Raw genomic sequence first — 21,039 nt, forward strand, 5'->3', positions numbered from 1 at the left:
TGCCGGCCCCGCCCCGCCGCCGCCTCCTCCCCAGCCGGGGGCGCTGCCGCCGGCCCCGCGCCGCCTCCTCCCTCCCTGCGCGGCTCCCGCCCTTCCCCGGCGGCGGCGGCTCGGTGCGGCCGGGCGGGCGGGCTGTCGGGCGGGGTGTCTCCCGGCCGTGCCCGGATGTGCTGCCCTGACTCATAGCCCGCCGCACGCAGGCTCCGCGCCGCGCCCCGCTCCGCGCACACGCCTCCCGCGCCTCCCTCCGCGCCGGCGGAGAGGCGGCGGCTGCAGAAGCAGCAGCAGCAGCAGGAGGCGGAGGAGGCCGCGGCGGCACCATGGGTAAGTCGCCCCAGCCCCGCGCTGTGCAGCCCCTGCCGCCGCCCCTCTGCCCCGGAGGCCGCCGCCCTCTCGTCTCAGGCGGGCGGGAAGAGGTGGCCGGTGCAACTTTCGGATCGGCCGCCTCCCTCGCAGCGCCGGGGAGGAGGCTCGGGGCTCTGCCGAGCCCCCCCGGTTCCCCCGGCGCTGCCGCGGCCGCTGCCCGGCCCCTGCGGCGCAAAGTTTCCGCGGCTGCCGCTGCGCTGCCGCCGCCCGCCGGCTGCGCCCAGCCCGGGGAGCGCCCGCACGGCACTGGCGGAGCCGGGGCTGCGATCGCGCCTGGGGGAAAGATCAACTCCCCGGGTGCCGAGGGGGGCTCAGAGCAAGGAGTTATGTAAGGCACCCCCAGGACGCTTTCCCAGTTACTGTTTGCGTAATGGAGATAAGTTGGGGTAGTACGCTTAGAATGTTTTATAATCTCTGCTCATTGTTTGAGGGAGACAAGGGTCCTCGTATTTCTCCGTCTTTTGGAACGTTAATCGTGGGTAAAAATGCAGCCATATTACCTCTCCCTTTTTTGTCTTAAGATTATAAATTAAGTAGTTTCACGCTGATTGACACTTGTATGGAGTGCCCAACAAATGCCGCACGAGACCAGGAAGCATGGTATTTGGGTTTGTGTAACAGAGCTGCCGATGAATTTCTCTTGCTTTCTTCACCTCATCCTCTCGCACAAAGCTACATCACTCCCGGTATGAAACAGCTACCATAAAACAGATTTTCCAGAGATCTGGCTGTAATGTAGATCCTAGAGATGGGTAGGAGGTGCCCACGTTGAGCTGCCAAAGACCCAGCCAGTCTGCCAAACGTGATGGTGGGATCAAGGTTGCAGGTCCAGAGGGCGAGGAACTACGGTTCACAACCAGGCTAAGGAGGTGGCAGCTCCTGAACTCGGCTCGGGGATTTGCCATCAGCACTTCCTGTGGCCTTAGGTATATCAGTAGTTTCTTTGCAGATCACATGCATCTTTCACTTTTAACTAGAAGTTTCCATGGAAGGAAGCTGTTGCTGTGCCTCAGTTTTTCTGGTTGCGAAACAAGGTTAAATACTTATTTAACTCCTGCAAAGCAATAGAAAACCTTTGGAGAATCACTCAAACTAGAAGCTGCCGTGGTGAGATGCAAGGAATCGCAAGGAATAACTGTCAGAGTTAGGTTAAACTCTAACTATGTAGTGAAAATTTCTTTTTCATGAGGGTTGAAAATACCAAAATTTAGTTTGCCAGTGCTTCCAATCTCCATTCACAAAGTAAGACTACTAGTCTCATCATTCTGGTCAATGTCTAGCTATTTTGGCTTCCAGAAATAGTAACTTCAGGGCATCAGCTAAAACCTGCTCAGAAAAGCTGGTACAGAATAAGCACATCACTCCTTTTTGGAGGAAACTACACTTCAGTTGCAGGGACGTTTGTAAACAGCTTGAGAATCTGCTACTAAATCTTGCTGCAAAAGTAAGAGTAGTTATAATTATTTTCAGGAAAACTGAAATAACTTGCCTGTAGACTCTGTCAGCACCTGTCCATAACTGCCCAGAGAGATTGCTCGTGAATATACAGAGGAAGGGTTTTTTGGGGCTTCTTCTATTCTTCACATATCAGGGTCTCTAAAATCAAAGCAAACTGTAAGTAGCCTCTGCAGCAGCTCTTGTGAGCAGCAAAGATTGCAATCAGTTTCACCTTGGCTGACAACTCGAGTGACTTTAAATATCTAAGATCTATGTTTAAGCTTACACAGTCAATGCAGTAGATTCACTCCTTCAGGTTATAGCTTTCTTTTTGGTAGCACATAGCATAAAAGCTGAAAATCCTTAGAATTAAATCAAGGATGAATTTGTTCTTCCAATGGCTTTTATATCTTTCCAGAAATCATGCTCAACAAACAAGTGTTTGTGGCAAAGAGTGCAGTGATATCTTACATTTAAACATATAGTCTTTTCAGTATGTGTGCAGGTTGGCATAGTATTAACTGGTTTCTATACTAAAATATCACATGGAAGCCCGAGCAGATGTATTCTAAGTCAAATGAAAAGATTTCTGTAGTTAAAAATACTTGTTGTGCATGCATGGATCTGCCTTTACTGTGTAGAAATAAGTCTTCTGCTATACTGTTTCCATGTGTGTCTTCCTCTGAAGACATTACTATGGCAGATGTTTCCTACTGGAGGGTTGCTCTTTCAGTAACACAGGTTCTTTCCAAAATTTTAACTTCTGTTGCTTGCATTTATAGTTTGTAAAGCTGTGTGTGAGTAGAGTTTGAGCACTATTCAACTTCTGACTTTGAGAGGTGGGTGGCCTCAAGTAGAGCTGGCAGTAGAGAAGTTACAGTACTTTAGGTGACATGTGCTCCACCACTACTTTATTTCTGTTGTTACAAAAACACTTACAAGGCTTTGACTTTTCAGTTACTAATGTAATGCTGCAGTTTCACCATGAACGGTCCCTTTCCTCAGTCAGTTCTTGTTTTTAACCTCGAAAAACACAACTGGTGACCTTGTACAATCACACTGTATCGAAGAAAATCTGTCCATTTTAGAGCAGTGACCTATGGTGGTTATTGTAAGCAGGCTGCAATTATTCCTCGGATGTAAATTAATGAAATAAAAATTAGGAACTCTTTTACAATTTAACCACTCAGCAGTAATCCATTGAGCCCAAAAGATGGAAAAACACCACGGATGAGAGTTTGTATGCAGAATACAAGTACAGGATACAGTTGTTTTCATGTCACTTAACACTTTGTTTGAAGTGCCAGTTACAGTCTGTAATAGTGAAAGCTCATAAAAATATTCTTCCATTTTGAGGACCTGGGTCTTGTTAGCAGGAAATGGAAGGCAGCCTCTGCTCAGACATAGGTGTTCACTTGGGCAACAAACTGCAAAAGCAGCCTGCTGGGCTCTCTTTACAACAGCTAGCATTAAAAGCTCAGTGACAAAATATGTAAGATTCCCAGTCTATAATGCAGATGGATTTGTTTTAGTACTGTTCACTTAGTTGTCAGAACAAAGATTTCTATTACTGCTGTCCTCCCAGATATACTCAATTTTCCCTCCCACTTTCCCTGAAGAATTAGCACGTGCAACCAGCCTTGTGGTCATGAACCACTAAATTGAAACTGAACCACAGAGCCGGGTGTAACAAACCATTGTCTATCTTCAGGATGATGGTTCATGAAATAGAGGAAGCAGGAGGATGTAAAGCTTCAGCCGTGGCTGTGTCCAGTATTGCTTTTGGAAGATAGAGGTAGATCAACCTGCTTTTGATTAAAAAAAGTCATCAGTAGCTTCGGATGAGACAAATGAAAATTAATGGGAAAAAGTCTTCCATCTTGGGCTCTTTTGCTAGTTTTCTTTCATGAAATGCAAATCTGACAAGAGTTGTGTCAATTGCACAAAAAGATAATTTTTAATTCTCTTAAAAGTTTTGCTAACAGTGAGACTTCTAACACCACCAGCATATTAGTTCTAGCCAGCCAGAATACACCAGTTTAAGCCAGTATAAAGCGTTGTTAGCATTTTTGAAAAAATGAGGCTGCTTTTGATAAGAGTCTTCTCTTTAAAACATAAACAGAGAAGAAGCTGCTTTTAGACTGCGTCTTTTGCTTCAGTTATGTTCCTTGAAGTGTGCTTTTAAAGCAGCCAGAAGGTGAGGTTACTTCTGACTGACCTTCCTCAATGAATAACTGTTCCTGTGATCAGGCCAGTATTTGTGATCTTCTGTTACTATGTGAGACTGAAACCAACCAATTTTGTCTTTAGCTTTAGGTTAAAGGCTTCATTCACGAGTATGTTTCCTGAGAACAGAAGATTCAGAGTTAGTTTCAGAAGTCTGTGAGGAACGTCTGGCTTTCTGTAGCATCACACTGAAAGAGGAAAGGGCAGAAGAACAGCTGAAACCTGACAGAAACAAAAGCTGTAATAATGGAAATGAGAAAGGTACCAAGACAAGAATAGAAGAGAACAGAAGTCCCTTAAGGGGAATGCATGAAGGGAGAGAAATACTAGAACTAAAGATGGATGAATAGAACAACAGAGGACAGAAATAGGAGGAAGAAAGAAGGAGGTCTACTCTATGTCCCTCCCCCCAGTATAAAGACAATAGCTAGGATAATGTAAATAAAATCAGATAATTATTTCTTTTTTTTATAGTACCAATTGTATGCTGCTGACAGTGCTTGAGAAGACTCATTGTAGTTTTCCATCTTTCTCAAGTAAAGCTGAATTATTTCTGGAAGTTCTCAGAATTTAGTTATATATAAATATGTAAAACAAAAAGAAGAGATCAGCATAAACAAGTATTTGTTCAAAAGAAAAGGAAAACAATGTAATTACTGTTTGACAGGAGAGAAGGCTATGGAGATTGTTCTGTGGCATCTGTCAAGGAGGTTGATTGTTATCCCTTCTTAACTGTCACAGGGTGAAGTTCATGTTTTAGGATAACCAAGGGACATTAGATGGTGACCTAGTTACTTATGTAAGAGGAAGCCCACTTTTCACTGCTGACTGGTCCACCTGGGTCTGTTCGCATGCTGTGCTCTAGAAAATGAGCATTCCTGCTGTCTTGATACTGTTGAAGGCATTAAATTTTAGATGCTAACTTGTTTCCAGATTAAAATAGATTAGGAACTACATTTAAGATTCTGGAAATTAGGTGTCTTAAAATGTTAATATGTGTTCTCCAGCTAATGGAGAAGTTTTTCTAATGGTGGTGTGAATTTTAATTAGACAAGGAGCTTTTCATACTAAAGGATTTTATAAGTAGCAGCTTTCACTGCAAGGACAATCTCCCAGGACCTCTTTTTGTTAAATACGGTATAGAAATTTTTTTCTATTTACAGATTTTATTATAATTGCAACCAAATGAAATTTGTTTTGGTAGAGTAAAATGGTAGTTAAAAGCCATTATTTCTGAATGCTGAAGTTCTTTTTAGTGCAGAAACATAGCTGATGTGTATTAGAATTTACGTGTGCTCCAGATATGCCTAATAGAATTTGTAAACCCTCTGGAACAAGTGGCTGTAGTTCAAGGAGCCTCAAAGCTGTGCACAGAGCCTGGCAACGTTTGTTCAGTCTGAGAACTGCACAGCTCTGCCTTAGGGAGCTTTGAAGTTGTGCAGAAACCCTGGTGATCTCATATGGTTCTTAAGCTATAGTTCAAGTAGATTACAAAGTTGGCAGATGCCCAGAAGAATTTGTCAAATCTATAAACCAGATAACTGCTGTTCATTTTATCTCCAGGTAGAGGACAGAATTTAATGCATGAAGCTTTGGGACTTGCAAATAACTACAGTGTGCCTTAACTGTACAAGTGTAAGTGTGCACAGGCAAGGCATGTATCTTAGAAATATCTCTGACCTGAAGCACTTTCAGATACAGCTCCACAAATTATGATAAGTAAGAAATGTCATGAAAAAAAAGTGTTTATGTCTGAAGTAGTTAAAGTTAACAGTATGCATAAACTGACAGCATGGATGCATGTACAAAGTTGTGTTAAACTTTGCAGTTCAAAATAAGTGAAATGCTTTAATGATTTCTGTTTCCAGGTCAGAAAAATGTATTATAAAAATTACACTTACACATTTAGAAATCAGGTGAAATGAAATATTTTAAAAATTGCACTCTTGCAAAGGAAATTTTTTTAGTGATCCACTGCAACAGTAGGTCTCATTTGCTTCACATTCAACAGCTCATACAAACTTACTGCCTCCTAGCTGTGTATTATAGGAACATCTGAGGCATTTGTCAGTTCTGAGTTTTTATCAAAACACTGAGCTATTCATTGTGTTAGCAATAACTCAGGGAGGTTCATGGAAGTTAATCAGTGTTTGAATTCATCAGTCGGTTCCATCCGCTGATACTTACCAGTCTGACGGACACAATGATTTTGAAGACATATACAAAATTTATATATAATTTAAATTTTTTGTTGACCCTTCCTATCAGTTGACTTAGGTTTGACAAGTCTTTTCAGTATGTGATTAAATCCAGTTGATCAAGTACTTAAATTCACATGGTTAATAACAGCATTTCTTTCAGTTTTCCTGTCTGTGCTCTGCAAATATATTTAGGAGTAAGACTGGACAGAGACATGGAGACTGAGAAGACTGGGATTGAAGGAGGAAAGCAGCTAAGCATTATAGGATGGATGGTGTGATGAGGACTGAACAAAACCCTTTAGAAATTTGTCAGGGCTGCCAGTGAGCCTGTGGGAAACAGACCTGTGCTTGGGAGACCTGGGGAGGTGACAGCTCAGCATCTCGTGGTAGTCTTGAGTTCTTATTTCCACTGTCAGGTGCCTGTACATTTAAGGTCTTCATGATGTACTAGCATGGAGCATCAAGGCACAAAACCTGCAGTTGAAAACCCTGTCCTTATTGCCTTCTTTATCTTTCAGTAATTGCCTTTACCTCTAGAAGACATCCATCCAGAAAGAACACAATGTACAATGGAGTACTCACCTTTCTCTCATCCTGTCTTCTGTACATTAGAGAATTACTCTTGGAAGAGAGCTCTTACTCTCAGCACAGGACAAACTCTGTTCTACCCCTTTTGCCCTTAATTATACCTAGGCTGGGAACTAAAATTGTACCATATGAATTAATTCTGTGAATGGGAACTGAAAATGCTGCCAGCCTAGATCTTTTACCTAAATATCAAAATCACGACACGAACATCTGCAAGCCTTTGTAATCTCTAGGGTAAGTGAAGTGTTTGGCCGGGGAGCTCTGCCTATTGCTGAGGGTGCCTTGCTCTCCAGCAGCTGGGAACTCCTCTTGGGAGCATATTTAGAAATGCTTCCTGTCTTTGATGTTGAATACGACAGTCCAGTGACTTTAATTAGACTATTTTAACTTTCCTAGCCTTAAATGCAACCTTACAAGTACATGCTACTATTTACAGGACCAGTAGCTTACCTTCTCCTTGCTGAGTTCATTCCTGTATCCCTTCTCCTGTGGAGAAATTCCATAATGTTCACTGTCAATAGCACCCAGTACCCTGCAGGCAAAGCTTGAGTTCAGTACTGCCAAATAGCTGCTTTTGCTACATGAAGGCTTTGGAATGATTCCTTAAATCAAAATGCTGCTTTATCTTGACAGCAGGAACAAAGCATGGGAAGAGAAAAGGGCTTTTAAACCAAAGCAGGATTGTACACATCTTTTTTATCTAAATCTTTCCTGTCCACAGAATGTTTAACTTACCCCTCCTGGGCCTTTGGAGGAGCTGACTGAAGTCAGTCTTCTGAGTCTGCTCTATTGGTGGTAGCATCTTCTGTATCTGACCTCTTCCTTCTGCAGTCCTTCATGTGCACTCTGGGCATCACTGGATTGCTGGTCATGGTAGAACTCTGTGGTTTAAATACCTGAGACACCCTGCCTGGACTGCCTGAGCAAGTTAAGAGGAGATGCAGTGAGCGACTGTGACCCTCAAGAGGGGTGGCAGCAGCAGTGTAACAGTGATGAGGCACTTTCATACTTCCTGTTCTCTCTTTTTTTCCTTCTCCCTCAAGTGATTGGGAGCCATGATTTTTCCTCCTTCCTCTTCCTTGCTTGTGTTGAACGATTTTAGGATCAGGGCGTTGTTCTGTGGGAGGAAAAAAGGACAACGGGAACAGAAAACCAGTCTGTGAACACATTTGTTGTAAAAATGTCTGGTACAATCAAATTAATTTAGAAATCCACTAATACACTTTATACAGATACAAATTTGCTCTCATCCTGCGAAGCTTGTCAGGTTTTCTTACCCGTTTCTCTGCAAAGCTCAGGGAGAACATATAGACATGCTGGCTCCTGCCATATGGAATTACAGGAAAAGCAGGGAAGCATTGGTGATTGAGAGAAAGAGGAAGAATGTGTATGTAAGGAGTTGCTGGCAGGAATCAAGCAGGTTTGGGGCAAGAGGGTTGGCTTTTTTTTTAAGCTTTTGCAATGAAAATCCTGTCACCCATTTACAGCAAGATAGTGCCTCAGTTGAACCAAAAATAATAATCAATTTATGTGCAGTAGTGCCCAAAATACAGTGTACACTTTCCAGGCAGAGCCCACGGATCTCTATCTGATGTTACAATGTATTTATTCAATTCTTTCCTAGTTTGCCTAATACTCTTTTTTTCCTCTTTGTACTCCCTTTTCACAGCTTTCCTATTCCTTCAGACTTCTTTATTTTGTTGCCCAGTTTTCTGTATCGTCTGCTTCCAGTTACCTGTTCTTTTCCATCTTCCCTTCCATCTCACATTCTCTCCTCATCAGGTTCTTTCTTTTTTAGTTGAAAACATGACAGCTTCTTTTACCGTGTACCCTTTTCACCGTCTTTGTTAGGGAAAGAATTGAAAAACTGGTGTTCAGCTTTGTAATTTCAAGAGTTTTGAAGTGTTTTGGATTTTGGGTTTTTTTTAATGTTCTTTTCTTTAGTTAAATATCAAGTTATTTACAACCAGCTTAAAATCATGCTTCAGTTCTGCCTAATGTACAATAGGTACATTATATAAAAGAATGTGTCTTGTAGGAAAGAAATTGTACAGAATTGAGCCCTATTTGTGTAAATGCTATTTATACAGCATTCTTGTACCCCCACTAAGCCCACACTGAGCACCACTGAAGTCATTGGGCTCCTGCTTTTTTCACTTGGCTGTGCTACAGCCTCAACTGTCCTGTTTTGGTGAAAGTATGTGAAATGGCATGGGTCACTCCACCCTTTCGTGGCATAGTAACATTGGCTCCCCAGCTGATGCAGCTGGGGGAGGAATGCAGACATGGAATTGATTTTGACCATCAGAAGCACTTTTTTCTAGGAACTTTCTGTTCCTAGATATGGTGTTATACTAATACACAGCCTCTGAAGCAACTTGCTAAATGAAGAAAGAGCTGTATTTGATGATAGAGAAAACAATTTGGTAAACTTGATTTTTCTTTTAAATTGAGGGAATTATGTAGTTTATGTAATTTGTTATATCAAAGAAGAAACCAATTTAACGTGGAGATCATTATGTTAGAACATCCTCCTGTAAAAGGAACAGTAAGCACGGTGCCATAAGCTATTAATTTACATACAGTGACCTTTGTTCTATCTTGTAGCAGCATAGAGAAAATACTACACTTCCAGAATGAAAGTCACTTTGTAGCCATTAGGTGATGGCTTTTGATGTTTTCTGGTATTCCCAGAAAATGTTAGGAATTTCTCTTTGCAAGACTTCTACACGTTATGCTTCTAATTACACATACCTTAGTCTGGACACTTACTTACTGAAGGCAAGAATGGTGGAAACAAACAAAAAGCAATTCAGTAGAGTTCTTTGGAATGCAGCTTTATCCCACACATCATCTGAAGTGTCTGCTTACCTTTATGAAGGTCATAACTTCTCCCTTTACAAGGTATCACAGTTCTTTTTTCTGCTGTTGGGAACAAGGTAGAATTTGAGACTTGTCATACAGTCTCTGGAAGAAGGAGGTAGAGTTCTCTGGTGAACATAAAATTTGAGTTCAGTGCATGCACCCACCTCAAAACAGATGGCTGGAGAGAGAAATGCCCTAGATTATGCAGCACTTCAGTTAAGCAAGGGGTGGCCTGTTTCAGGTTTTCGTTTTTTTTCTTTAAATTGATATTAAATAGGCTTTTAAAAGCAACAGCTGTGGACTACTGGATTGGTTTTAACCTACTTTTAGCTCTTCCACTTCTGAACAGTTTTCTGTACTTCAGTGATCACAACAGTGAGATATCTCTTGGAAGTGAGCATACCTAGCAACTGCTTAAACTACTTTATTTCTAAAATCAGAAGTTGTTATCAACAAAACAGCATCTTTGGCTGTACACAAAGAACTTGCTGGATTTTTGAAAGCTGGTCAATAGGCACATTTAAAAAATTACTTAGTTTTGGCAGGTTTTTTGAAACATAGGGCTTTTCTGCTTGACCCTTTTTATTTCTTAAAAAATATATAGATGAGCCTATTGTTTTTTTCCCATCACCAGAAGTTTACTTTTTACAATCCAAAATAAGCTGAGGAGCCTGCTTCCAGATTAAGATTAGACTCTCTTTGGGTGGAGATGTAAATCTGAGTTCAAGGACTAGATAGCAAAATTGAAAACTCAGAAATTCTTGCAAGCCCCTGATTTTTTAATTTCTTTTAGCCCTCTGACTTCTGGCAAAAGCAGCTTTATAACATAAAGGCCTCTTCTGAGCTAGGTCACAATTTGGAATGAAAATATTTATGTTTTAACAATATTTGTTTTAACACTCATTTGTCAGCATCTCCAAGAACAACCAGAATGGGGCTTTGATGTCCACTGTGGTGTTGTGTTTATGTAACAGATTCTGTACCGCTCAGGCTTTGAGCACGTAGCACGTGTTGGTGTTGGACTTCGGTTAAGTTCTAACTTTCCAAGGCTCTGTTCAAGTTCAGAATCCCATTTCTGCTTGTTTAGGTGAGCATACTATTCTGCTCTGTATCTGAGGAACTAATTTGTTCCCAGAATTCAGCATATCGTCTGAATCTTTTCATTCTAGATGTTTCTGCTGCTTCATCTAATGTAATGTAAGGGTGATGTAAAGCCATCAGACAGAAAAGTGTGGTTGCTTTGACAAGAAAGATCTGCATGCTCAACACAGCTTATCAAGAGGCATTGAGGCATTAATTTAATGAAAGTAAAACTTATATTCAGTGCTGAGACACGGCTTCTTTAAATTGAAATCAAATGACTGGTTTACATGTGTGTTGTAGGCTTAAGTGATGCTGTATTGCAGTGCCTTAAATGACCTGGTTGCAGAGCATTTAGAAAAGGTAATCTGTTGAAACCAGCTTTGCTGCTGAAACCTCAGTGTAGTCAGATTATAGCCTCAGTTCCCCATTGCCCTGTATTATGCATAGAGACTGCAGATTTGACTTAAGATGGTATTTGGGCCCAAATTGTAGGTTTTGTATTCTGCCTGAGCATATATGACCACAGGATAATGGGTAATTAAGTGCTGCATAACAAAATTATGCCCATAGTGCCTTCATACTTGAGATGACTTGTCAGTTTCATGTTTCAATACTCATAATGGTTTAGTAGAATTCATGACTATATGATCTACAGACAGAGGGGTTTGGGGTTTTTTTCATCTGTGGAAACCAGAAAAAGTTGCAGATGTTTAGTACTCTGGAGAATTTGTGGCACAGCGGAATTAGTTGTATTCTCAAATGACAAGACAGTTCAGTGTATCATGTTGTCAGATAAAGATGAGAAAATCTGACTTCTTGTGTATTAGAGAGAAAATGTAGATATGCCACCAAAGGGTGATGAACAGTTGCTAAAAAGATAAGAGAACTCAGCTCTAAAAAAAAGTCCTAAAAAAAAGTCCTCTGAAGAGGTATCTATAAACATTAATTCATCTAAATAACCTTTTAATTGCAAGAGTGTTTAATTGTGTAAAAAGTGAAGCAGGTAAATAAAACCAAGCTTAAATTTAGCCCGCTGTTATCTGTTTCTTTAAAAAAGGGGAAACAACAAGACCAAGAGAGTGAATTGTAAAAAGTTGTTTTCCTTTCTACTCCCATTCTCATGCAGGATTTAAAGTTAACATATTGCATAAGGCTGTGATTGACCCAGATGGGGAAATAGAAATTAAGTGAAAATGAGATTTTTACCTTGAACTCTGAAATGTGAAAGTAAACAAGTAACAAAACAAATGAAAGGCAGGCCATGCAAAGAAGTATTGGTTTGATACATGTGAAGACATTTGTTCCTAACATGTGGTTTTCTAGTGGGGCATTGCATCATTAATAGAGATTGCAAGGTGCAACATGTATTACAATGACAGCTACAGGTTAACTCAGCATTTTCAAAGGCTTATGTTCAGACCAAAACTCCTTATTCACTTCAAAATATAAAGTTTCTATGTATTATTTCATTACATATGCATCACCTCCTAACAGTTAATAAGCTGTGAGGTTCCTAACTGCTTGCTTTAATAGGAAAGTGGAGAGTTAATATCCTTTTGCAGCTCTACTAGTAAACAGTTCACGAAATAGCCTCTGTGGTACTCGTGTTCCATTTGTGTTGTGTATGCTGTCATCCCACAAATTCTGTGGGAATTTTTTAAAACCCAAATTCACATTTTTAATGCATTCTTTTTCTCTTCAAAGAAATAAATAATTTATACTCTTTCCTCAATACTGAAATATTTTAACAGAAGTCAAGCCTCATTCAAACTGCTTTTATTTTGCCTTTACAACTGAAGACCACAGTAAAAGGGAGTCTGTCTTCCCTGTTCTTCAAAGTTGTGCATTCTGGAATAATATGAAGGACATACTAAGTCAAGCTAATTTTACATCATAGTCACCAAGTTGCTTTTTCCTAGTAGTAAGACTTAGCTTGCATGGTATTTCACAATCACAGTCTATCTTCGTATATATAGGAGTTCAGGCAGTACCAAAACTGCATACACTGTTGAGTAAATATCATAATAAATGAACCATGATAAAAATCTTATACTAAAAAATAGCATATTGTTTGCAAGTGAAATGAAATCACTTTAGATGTAAAAGGGGTACTTTTTACTTGTGTTTGAGACCTTTTTTTTCATGAGTCCCAAACTGCTACCTGTTTTCTAGAGCAAAAGAGTACTTAACCTGTTTGGAAAGAAAAGGAAAATATTTATTAAATTAAAGTTAGATAGCAGGAATAGTCAGATCAGGAATTTTCCCAATTGTGCTCCCCAGAATGCTATTTTCTGTGCTCTGCTAACTTTTAGAAGGACCAAGCAGTTACAATTGTGACACAACAAGACTTAGGCATACCTGCGTGTCCTACTTGGAGACACTGCAGTAGAAACAGTGAAAGTGTTTTGAGATGAAATTTGAAAAAGGTTCATGGAATCATAGAACAAATACGGAACCATAATTTGGGAGAATTTTGAGGCAGTTGAACCAGGTCAGCTATGACTTTGTGCAGCTATTGCCTGAAACCTCTGTAGTTTCTGTAACATCCCTTCAGGTAGTTCCAGCTTTTCCCCTTAGCCTCCTCTTTGCCAGACTACAGAGGCTCCCAAGCTCTTACACATCATGAGTTGTGGGAACATGACCATTTTGATAGTTCTGCCCAGTCTTGCAGTGTCCTTGATCTGGGACATACGGACCTAGACACAGAATTGTGGGAGACACAAATCCTTGCAGGTGTCAAGCAGAGCCTCAGTGTGCTGGTCACGCTCCTGATGTAACCAATGTACAGTTTACTTTGGGAACACGCTGCTGCCTCATGTTTTATTTGGCATCCCCTGTAACCCCTGGGTCTTTCCAGCAGTGTGTTCTCAGCCTGCCCTGGTGCTTGGGGTTATTTTGTTGTAGAATTCTGCAGAACTTGACACTTACCGCTGTTGAACTTCAGGAGACTTCTGTTGATCCAGGCCCCAGGTTTCTGTACAGTGCCTCTGGACGACTCTTCGGTGTGCCAGTTGTTTCTTCAAATTTAGTGTTGTTTGCAAAGATTATAAATGTGTATCTGCCTTTAGGCTATAGTGGTTCCAAGCACAAACTGCATACTCAAAATCTGCTGTTCAGCCAGCCTGAATAGGGCTGGCAGATTTATGTTTGACTTCTTGATAGTATGTAAAGCAATGATGAGCCCCTTCATAACTGTGACTCCAGGAAAATTAAAGTTTATTATCTATAAAATACAAAACCTATTTTTTTATTAAGAACAGTTAAAGTGTGTATACTTGAAAAATTGCCGAGGAGTGTTTGTTGTTTACTACAAGTAACTGTGCCTCATACTGACCACAGTTACAAGTAAACACAAGTTAATGCAAGTGGATAGAGAATGGCAAACCTTTGTCAGTACACACCCAACAGACTGAATTCTGCAAAATCACACTGGGGATGAAAGATGGAATATAAGGTGTAGCCTAAATAGGATTTTCAGCTCTTTGTGCTGCATTACTTATTTAGCTGGATGAGAAATGCGTTCAGATTGACTTGCAGCAGCAGTTAATGGGAAACCAATGGGTTCAGATCTCCCAGTCATTCTCATGAAAGCCCTACTGAGCTCCCACCCCGTCTACATGTTGTTGATGTAATCTTTTTGGATTTTAATACAGCTTTCAGTGCTGTTTCTATGATTCTATGGCATGACCATGTTCCTTTCCAGCTTAGCAGGGGAGAGTGCATACCTTTCATTCTCTGACATGAAATATGATGATCCAGAACATATAAGCTCTCCTGAGTCCCGCACTTCAGTCATATCCACACTGGCTGTCATGGGCTGTGCCTGTATTAATTAGAGAGGTAAAAGCCTCTACACAAATTAAGTTCATTTATCCCAACACACAGGGGTTTTACTTGTGGAATATGACTAATTTACTTTTTTAGCTTTGGTAATAAATTTTTGGCAACCTGGAGGAAAAGGAAGCTTTTCCAAGACAGATAAATCTATCCTTGCAAAGTTACTTGGTAGCATCTTCCAGTTTTTATCCTTCTAGAGCACCTATGGTGTTGATTGGAGAACAATCAGAAGTTCTGCTCAACTAGATCAGAGGATAGTTCCTTTTGACAGAGGCATTTAATACTTCTCTAGTGGGACATAACTGGATTGTTTTGCTAGAGATTATCACAGAAGACAAACTTCAGTCTAAAAGGGTGGTGGTGACCTGGAATGTTTTAGATTTTTCTAGAACATTTTGAAAACATTTAGATGTGTTCCCTAGAATATTTTGGATTTTTCAGCACTAGTAGTTTTTAGTTCCCTGTCTCCGGGCTTTCTTGTACCCTTTTCTGTGGATGAGTCTGGCTCTGGTTATGTGTGACAGTGCTGATGTAGAGTGGGAGAGTGCTTAGTCTGAGAAGGTCTGATACCTAGATAAGATGTAGAAGGAGCTAAGCGTGTCCTTGTGCTGGATTTGTAGCAGATTTTAAATTATCAATAGTAACCAAACTACTATTCATTGTGCCCAGCTGCTTGGTTCAAAGGGACCTTAGGAAGGAGAAAGACTTTTTATATCTTGTTCTTATAGCTGAATTATCAACTTTCCTGATAAATGCTGCTTTAAGGATCAATTGCTTACTGTATGAATTAATAACATTCAATAACATTGCACATGATGCTTTTAAGTGTTAATGAAATGAAAAGTAAGAATGTTTCACCTGCTAATGTTCTTTTAAATTTTTATTCTTATATGCAGCTTCTGGGAATAAATGGGATATGGCAAGCAACAAAGCTGCTTTGCTCTGCGCCTGCTGATTCAGAAAAACCCTTTTCCTTTATTAATTTCATTAAAATATCAGCATATCTACAGTAGTTAAAATTGACGACAGCTTTTGGTTTGTGCATAATCCACACATTATTCCATAAAATGTCTCTAAGCTTTACCCCGTAAAGTGGACAACTTCTGAACTATTGTTTTCTCTACTTCCCCTTTCTTTCACTTTCAAAGGAGTTATGATTGCAAACAAAAAGATGCAGGAGAAAGAAAACAACCACAAAACTTACTAGAAGAGAGATTCTTTTCCTAACTATGGTCCCTTTGTGGCTGGCATCTGTGGGAGTTATAGATGCTGAAGGAGAGGAATTTCCCTGGTGTAAACACTCTAAACAGAGGGTATAGAAAGGACTGTGCTGTTCCTTAATGTTGGTGCAAGATGCAAGTGGAGGATGGCCTAGGGCACATTGGTGAAGTTTTTCAGACTACTGACAGACCATTACAAAGATTTTTAGTGCCTCTTGACTATTTACCAGTCCATAAATAAGTGCACTCAGTTATGCCAAAGGCTGCAACATCCTTGTTACGTGCAGGAGCTGGTCAGGAATTGCCTCAAAAATCATGGTGGGTTTTGACTTCTGTTGTTTGTGTCTTCCTTCTGAAGTATCACTGCTTCTTTACTTCCTATTGGCAAAAGGACTGGCAGCTGATCAGTAGCTCAGTCCTCCTAAGACTCTGTATGAAATAAATACCATTAATATCCTGGAATACTGCAGTGGCAGTTTCTCTGTAGATGCCTGGTTAGGGGCAGACTGCATTTTGCATATGCTCTGAATTTTAGGTGCTGGTTTCCAATGTGGCATTCAGAAACCTGAGCCAGGAGTTCTGGCTGTGTAAATAAAAAGTGCTTGGAGAGTCCAGAATAGGATGAACTTCCAAGCTCAGCAGGAAATCACCCTTAATTAATATGCATGCCATTTTCTGATCAGCATGATTTCTGCCTTAAGCCCAGGGCTTGAAATTATTTCTTAGAGCTGGATGCCTGCATGTTTTCTAAGGAAGTTTGAAACCTTTTTCTTTTCAAATGCCAGTGGAAGAAGAGGCACAAGTGGGTTACCAACTTTGCCTTCCTTGGGACAGGCATATCTTTATGTAGGAAAGAGCTTTCTGCCTGAAATTGAAACTGTACCCTCAAACTGACCAGGATATAAGACCCAATAATGATATGTGTTCATAGTGTGTTAGATAAGGCATATTTTTTAAAGGTGAAGGGTTTTAGTTCCATCACTTTTTCCTGTGACTACTCATTTGTTTTATGCAATAGCTGTTTAATATAGAATCATAGAATTTGTGGGGTTGGAAGGGATATCAAAAGTCATTTAGTCCCAAGCCCTCTGCCATGGGCAGGGATACTTTTCACTAGAACAGGTTGCTCAAGCCCCATCCAATATAAAATATGTCTCAATAGAAGAAGTGAGAAGTATTCAGTCCTCACGTGAAAAACACAAAAATCTGATTTGAGTATATTTTGGAAAAATTTTTATTAAATCCCTTTAGGTAGAGGGTAGCATTTGGTTTGTTTTCATGTTCACACTAATGTGCAAAAGGCACTTTCACATTGTTGCCACGTGCTTTGCGTTGGATTCTTTCTCCCAAGAATTCTTCTGTTGCCTGTGTTTACAGGATACATTAAAAGCAGGGCCTAGAAGAGCCATACCCTCAGAGATACCAATAAGAGTAATATATGAATTTGGTTAATAAGCTGCCTGAGAGTACTAAGAGAGTTCTGGATTTGGGCTTAAGCTATATGCATGTGGAACTTAAAAGGAAAAAAGGTAATATTTCTCCAGAATCTGTTGTCTGGTAAAAGAGTCCATGGGAGATAGGCTTGCTACAGTCATCTCTGCATAGAAACTTGATTTTTTTTCCTCCCCTGTGATTCAAGGATCAGTCAAGATTTTCATGGTTATCAAAGGGATAAACATCTCTGAGAGTACAGTGAGCATTCTTGATTTGGGGACATAGCATGTCCAACTGTATTGAGTTGACACAGATGCTTGCATCCCTTGTGAAATACATCCCAAGGACTTGTTTGTACTTCCCATCTGCCCTTCATCCTTGAGACCTGCAGATTGTGTGCAGAACCTGACCCCTTTCAGTTTCTGTCAATGTGACTCTTTGCCTAGTCTGAGAGATGGTTATTAAGCAGAGAAAGCAAAGCACTCCTCCACTTTGCACACAGTCAGATCCTGCTTGTGGGGGAAGCAAATGACTTGCAATTTAATCTAGTGAGTGGCATTTTGCAGAATTTTTTTGTCTTTAAAGATACATTTATTTTTGAAAAGAAAAGAAATTTTGCTTGCCTTTTTTATTGAGCTTCCTGTAAATATGTATCTCTTGGGAGCATTTCACTTGTTTTTGGGATGTTGCCCAAACACACTTGATTGAATGGGGGATTAATAGTTTAATTAAGAGTCCTGAGATTTAAGACATAGGAAGTAGCCCTCTCTTTCGGAGATTTTTCCCCCTGATTTGTAATGCCAGATTTTCTCTCTCCAAAACCATATTTTCAGTGCATACCTATTGCATCATCTCACTCATTCAAATATTCATCAGAGTTTTTTGAAGCAATACTTGAGGACCGTAACAACTGGATTGTGATTTATCCAACTGTGCTCATGTACCATAATGTGCTGCATCAGAACATCAGTATCATGTTTACTGGTTGTCACTCTTGTATGAATTGTACTAAATAAAGCTCTTAAAGGCTGGGCAGAGGTTAATGATCACTTCTAACTGCAGCAGTCATGCAGAATACTAGTGGGTTTTGTGAAAAGTTTTGTTTAAAACAGGGTTATATTGAGCAGTTTGTGCACCATTTTAATTTTGCTGTCTGATTCTGCAGTTTTATGTCAGCCTTACATGAAGACTCAGTTGAATTCTTTTCTTTTAGAGAGGATCTGAGCTGATCCGGTCAGTGTTTTTATTGATGCTCTGTATCCTGTGCATTCCTAGGTGAAAATAAATACCTGCATTAATAGTCAGCTATTTATCCCTAGAGGGATTAACCACTGATGTCTGCTAATCTTAATAATACCAGGTTTAAAGCCATACATTACATGTATAAAAGCAAACTAAAAACTCCAGAGTACATTTTGGCCCTAAAAGCTTATAGACGAATGATGCTGACAATGTAGCCTTCAATTTGTGATATGTGGGCACCACAATCTGCCTACAAAGTGCATATTGTTGATTTCAGGCCATTTTAGTAATTTTTACTAAACTGCTAAATTGGACGATTAGTGGCATTTCACCAGCCAAGAAGCAGGGATTTCCAAAACTGACTTCATTTCCTCTGTATCCTTCATTGACATTACAGAATACTAAAAGCCTTTTTGACCAATGCATGAGAAGTCTGTCACACATCTGTTGGCCCTTATGTGGTCAAAGGGAGTTTTTAAATTTCAGGCATTAACAGTTGTGTGTTTAGGTGGAAAGACTAGCATTTTTATTTGCTAGTCTTTCTCTCAGATTTTCTCCTTGGGACAAAAATGCTTTGATGAAAGTAACTTTTGGTAGGATAATAAACAGGCAAACAAGTACTTGCAACCATAAGAGTGTTTGATTGTAAGACATTTGTAAATAAAAGGGTTTAGAGGCACTTATTAGATTTGTAACTAATCTGTTTCTAAGAAACTTTCACTGAAAACCTAACAATAACACAAATGGCAGGTCACTTCCATTAGGAACTTACTTGTACACACTCATCAAATTTAAACAGTGTATTTTCAGAGTTAAAAGCTTTCATGCATGGTTTGTGATTATCATGCAGCTTGTAATTAAAAGTAGGGACTTTTTGGGTAATTTTGGGGAAAAAAAATTAAAACCAAATTAAACGCAAATTTTGAAGTCCTCTTGAGTACACCATAAATAACCATTAAGACTTTGTATCTAAGGAATATATACCCTTTGGAACATCATTGTGAAGTCCCCCAGTCTGACAAGATGCAGAGGCTGCAATTCAGCCTTCTGCTGGGATAGAGAACTGGAGAAAAACTGTATGTTTCCATAAAAAGATAGCTGCGGGGATGAGTGTAGTAGATCAGCTGGTTTAGGATATGTATCTTGTCAAGAAGGAAAATGGAACTTGCATGTGTGTTGTTGCATAACAGAATGCCTTATGTCTTTTTAATTAGGAACTGCTAAGCTAATTTAATTGCTACCTTTTTAAATTTGTTTCATTTTATATTTCTATGTTAAATGTAAAAGAATAGAATACAAAATGACCTTTATAATTATATCAGGGTAAATATTTACTTACTTTCCTTGCTGAGATTTCATTGAAGTGTTGTGTGAGCCCCCAGGCTTTTCAATATCTGGTGTCTGTTCTGTGTCGGACGTCAGAGATGTTTCTCACAGAGCTGACCTGCAAAGGGGACTCTTTCAGCACCAGACACTGTGGTAGCAGCTGCCACAGAGAAACTCAAGTTGATAGCTGGACCAGGAGAAAATGCATTGCTAGAGTGTTCTAATCAACCTTGAATTTAAAATGAGCTGCTTGAAGACCCAACAAACAAGACAGTTTCTTTGCCTGGAAAAGGACTGGGAAATTAAGTTATTAATTTATAAAAATGTAAGATCTCAGACCAAGAATACAAAAGCAGATTCCATAAATTATTTATTTCAATTACATCTTCATTTAAGGTGCCAAGATAGCTTTAAAATATAGCACACAGAATGTGTAGAAAGATCGTTATGTTCTGTTATTGGATCTATAATGGTCTTTCCTTAAATCTTCACAGCTTTTCCTAGGTTAGTCTCTATTTTCCACTGCTCAGATACATTTTATTTTCTCTCTTTGTTTTAGTCAAATGTTACCGCTTTGAATATTGGAGTTGCTAGTTTTAATTAAGTCCAAAGTAAAGAACTGAAAGAGAACGTCAAAGCCAAGATCTTTCTACTAAGATCCTTTCCAAAACTTCATTTGGTTGAATTGCCCACAATTTAATTAAAACAACAATAAAAATACTCTGTTGTTACAGGTTTATTCCCTTTATTACCTCACTGTATGTCAGGACCTTAGAGTGTATGCAGAAGTGCAAGACTACTCAGTTATCCATCTATAAATAGTGAGAGAATCAGACCCTTACCTGTATAATGAGTGCTTATCCTACAGAAATTTAAGATACAAATTGATTTCCTTAACTAACAGATTTTATACTTGATTCGGTTAAAAGAAGTGGAGGGATATGAATGAGGAGAAAGCATTACTAAACCACTTCAAGTGACAGAAATAGAATTCTTGTCTGACTGGATTTCTTGAATCCCAGACAACTGATCCTCAAGCTGAGAGCCTGGTGGACCATTCAGTGTTGTTTCACCTGTCCCTTTTGGCTCAGTATCACGCAGAAGTGGATGACCAGCATTACCCCTGCAAGACTTGTAACATATTGAATCCTCCCTGATAATTTGGCTATTATAATGATTGTTGGAGGCAATAGACCAGGCCAAGCAAATTCACT

At 39.8% G+C, this 21,039-nt stretch overlaps 1 protein-coding gene across 3 annotated transcripts in view; it reads left to right on the forward strand.

Moving 5' to 3' along the window:
- Positions 1-84: 84 nt before the first annotated feature.
- RAP1GDS1 (Rap1 GTPase-GDP dissociation stimulator 1) overlaps positions 85-21,039 on the forward strand; it is a 90,782-nt gene continuing 69,827 nt past the window's right edge. For all 3 annotated transcript variants that reach the window (XM_041424543.1, XM_041424546.1, XM_041424544.1), the window contains exon 1: positions 85-324. In XM_041424543.1, coding sequence (XP_041280477.1) covers positions 321-324 — 4 coding nt within the window. In that variant the 5' untranslated portion in view covers positions 85-320. The remainder of the gene's footprint in view (positions 325-21,039) is intronic.

This window comes from Onychostruthus taczanowskii, unplaced genomic scaffold (assembly GCF_017590055.1).
Source record: "Onychostruthus taczanowskii isolate IOZ18803 unplaced genomic scaffold, ASM1759005v1 scaffold82, whole genome shotgun sequence".
In the NCBI taxonomy this organism is placed as follows: Eukaryota; Metazoa; Chordata; class Aves; order Passeriformes; family Passeridae; genus Onychostruthus; species Onychostruthus taczanowskii.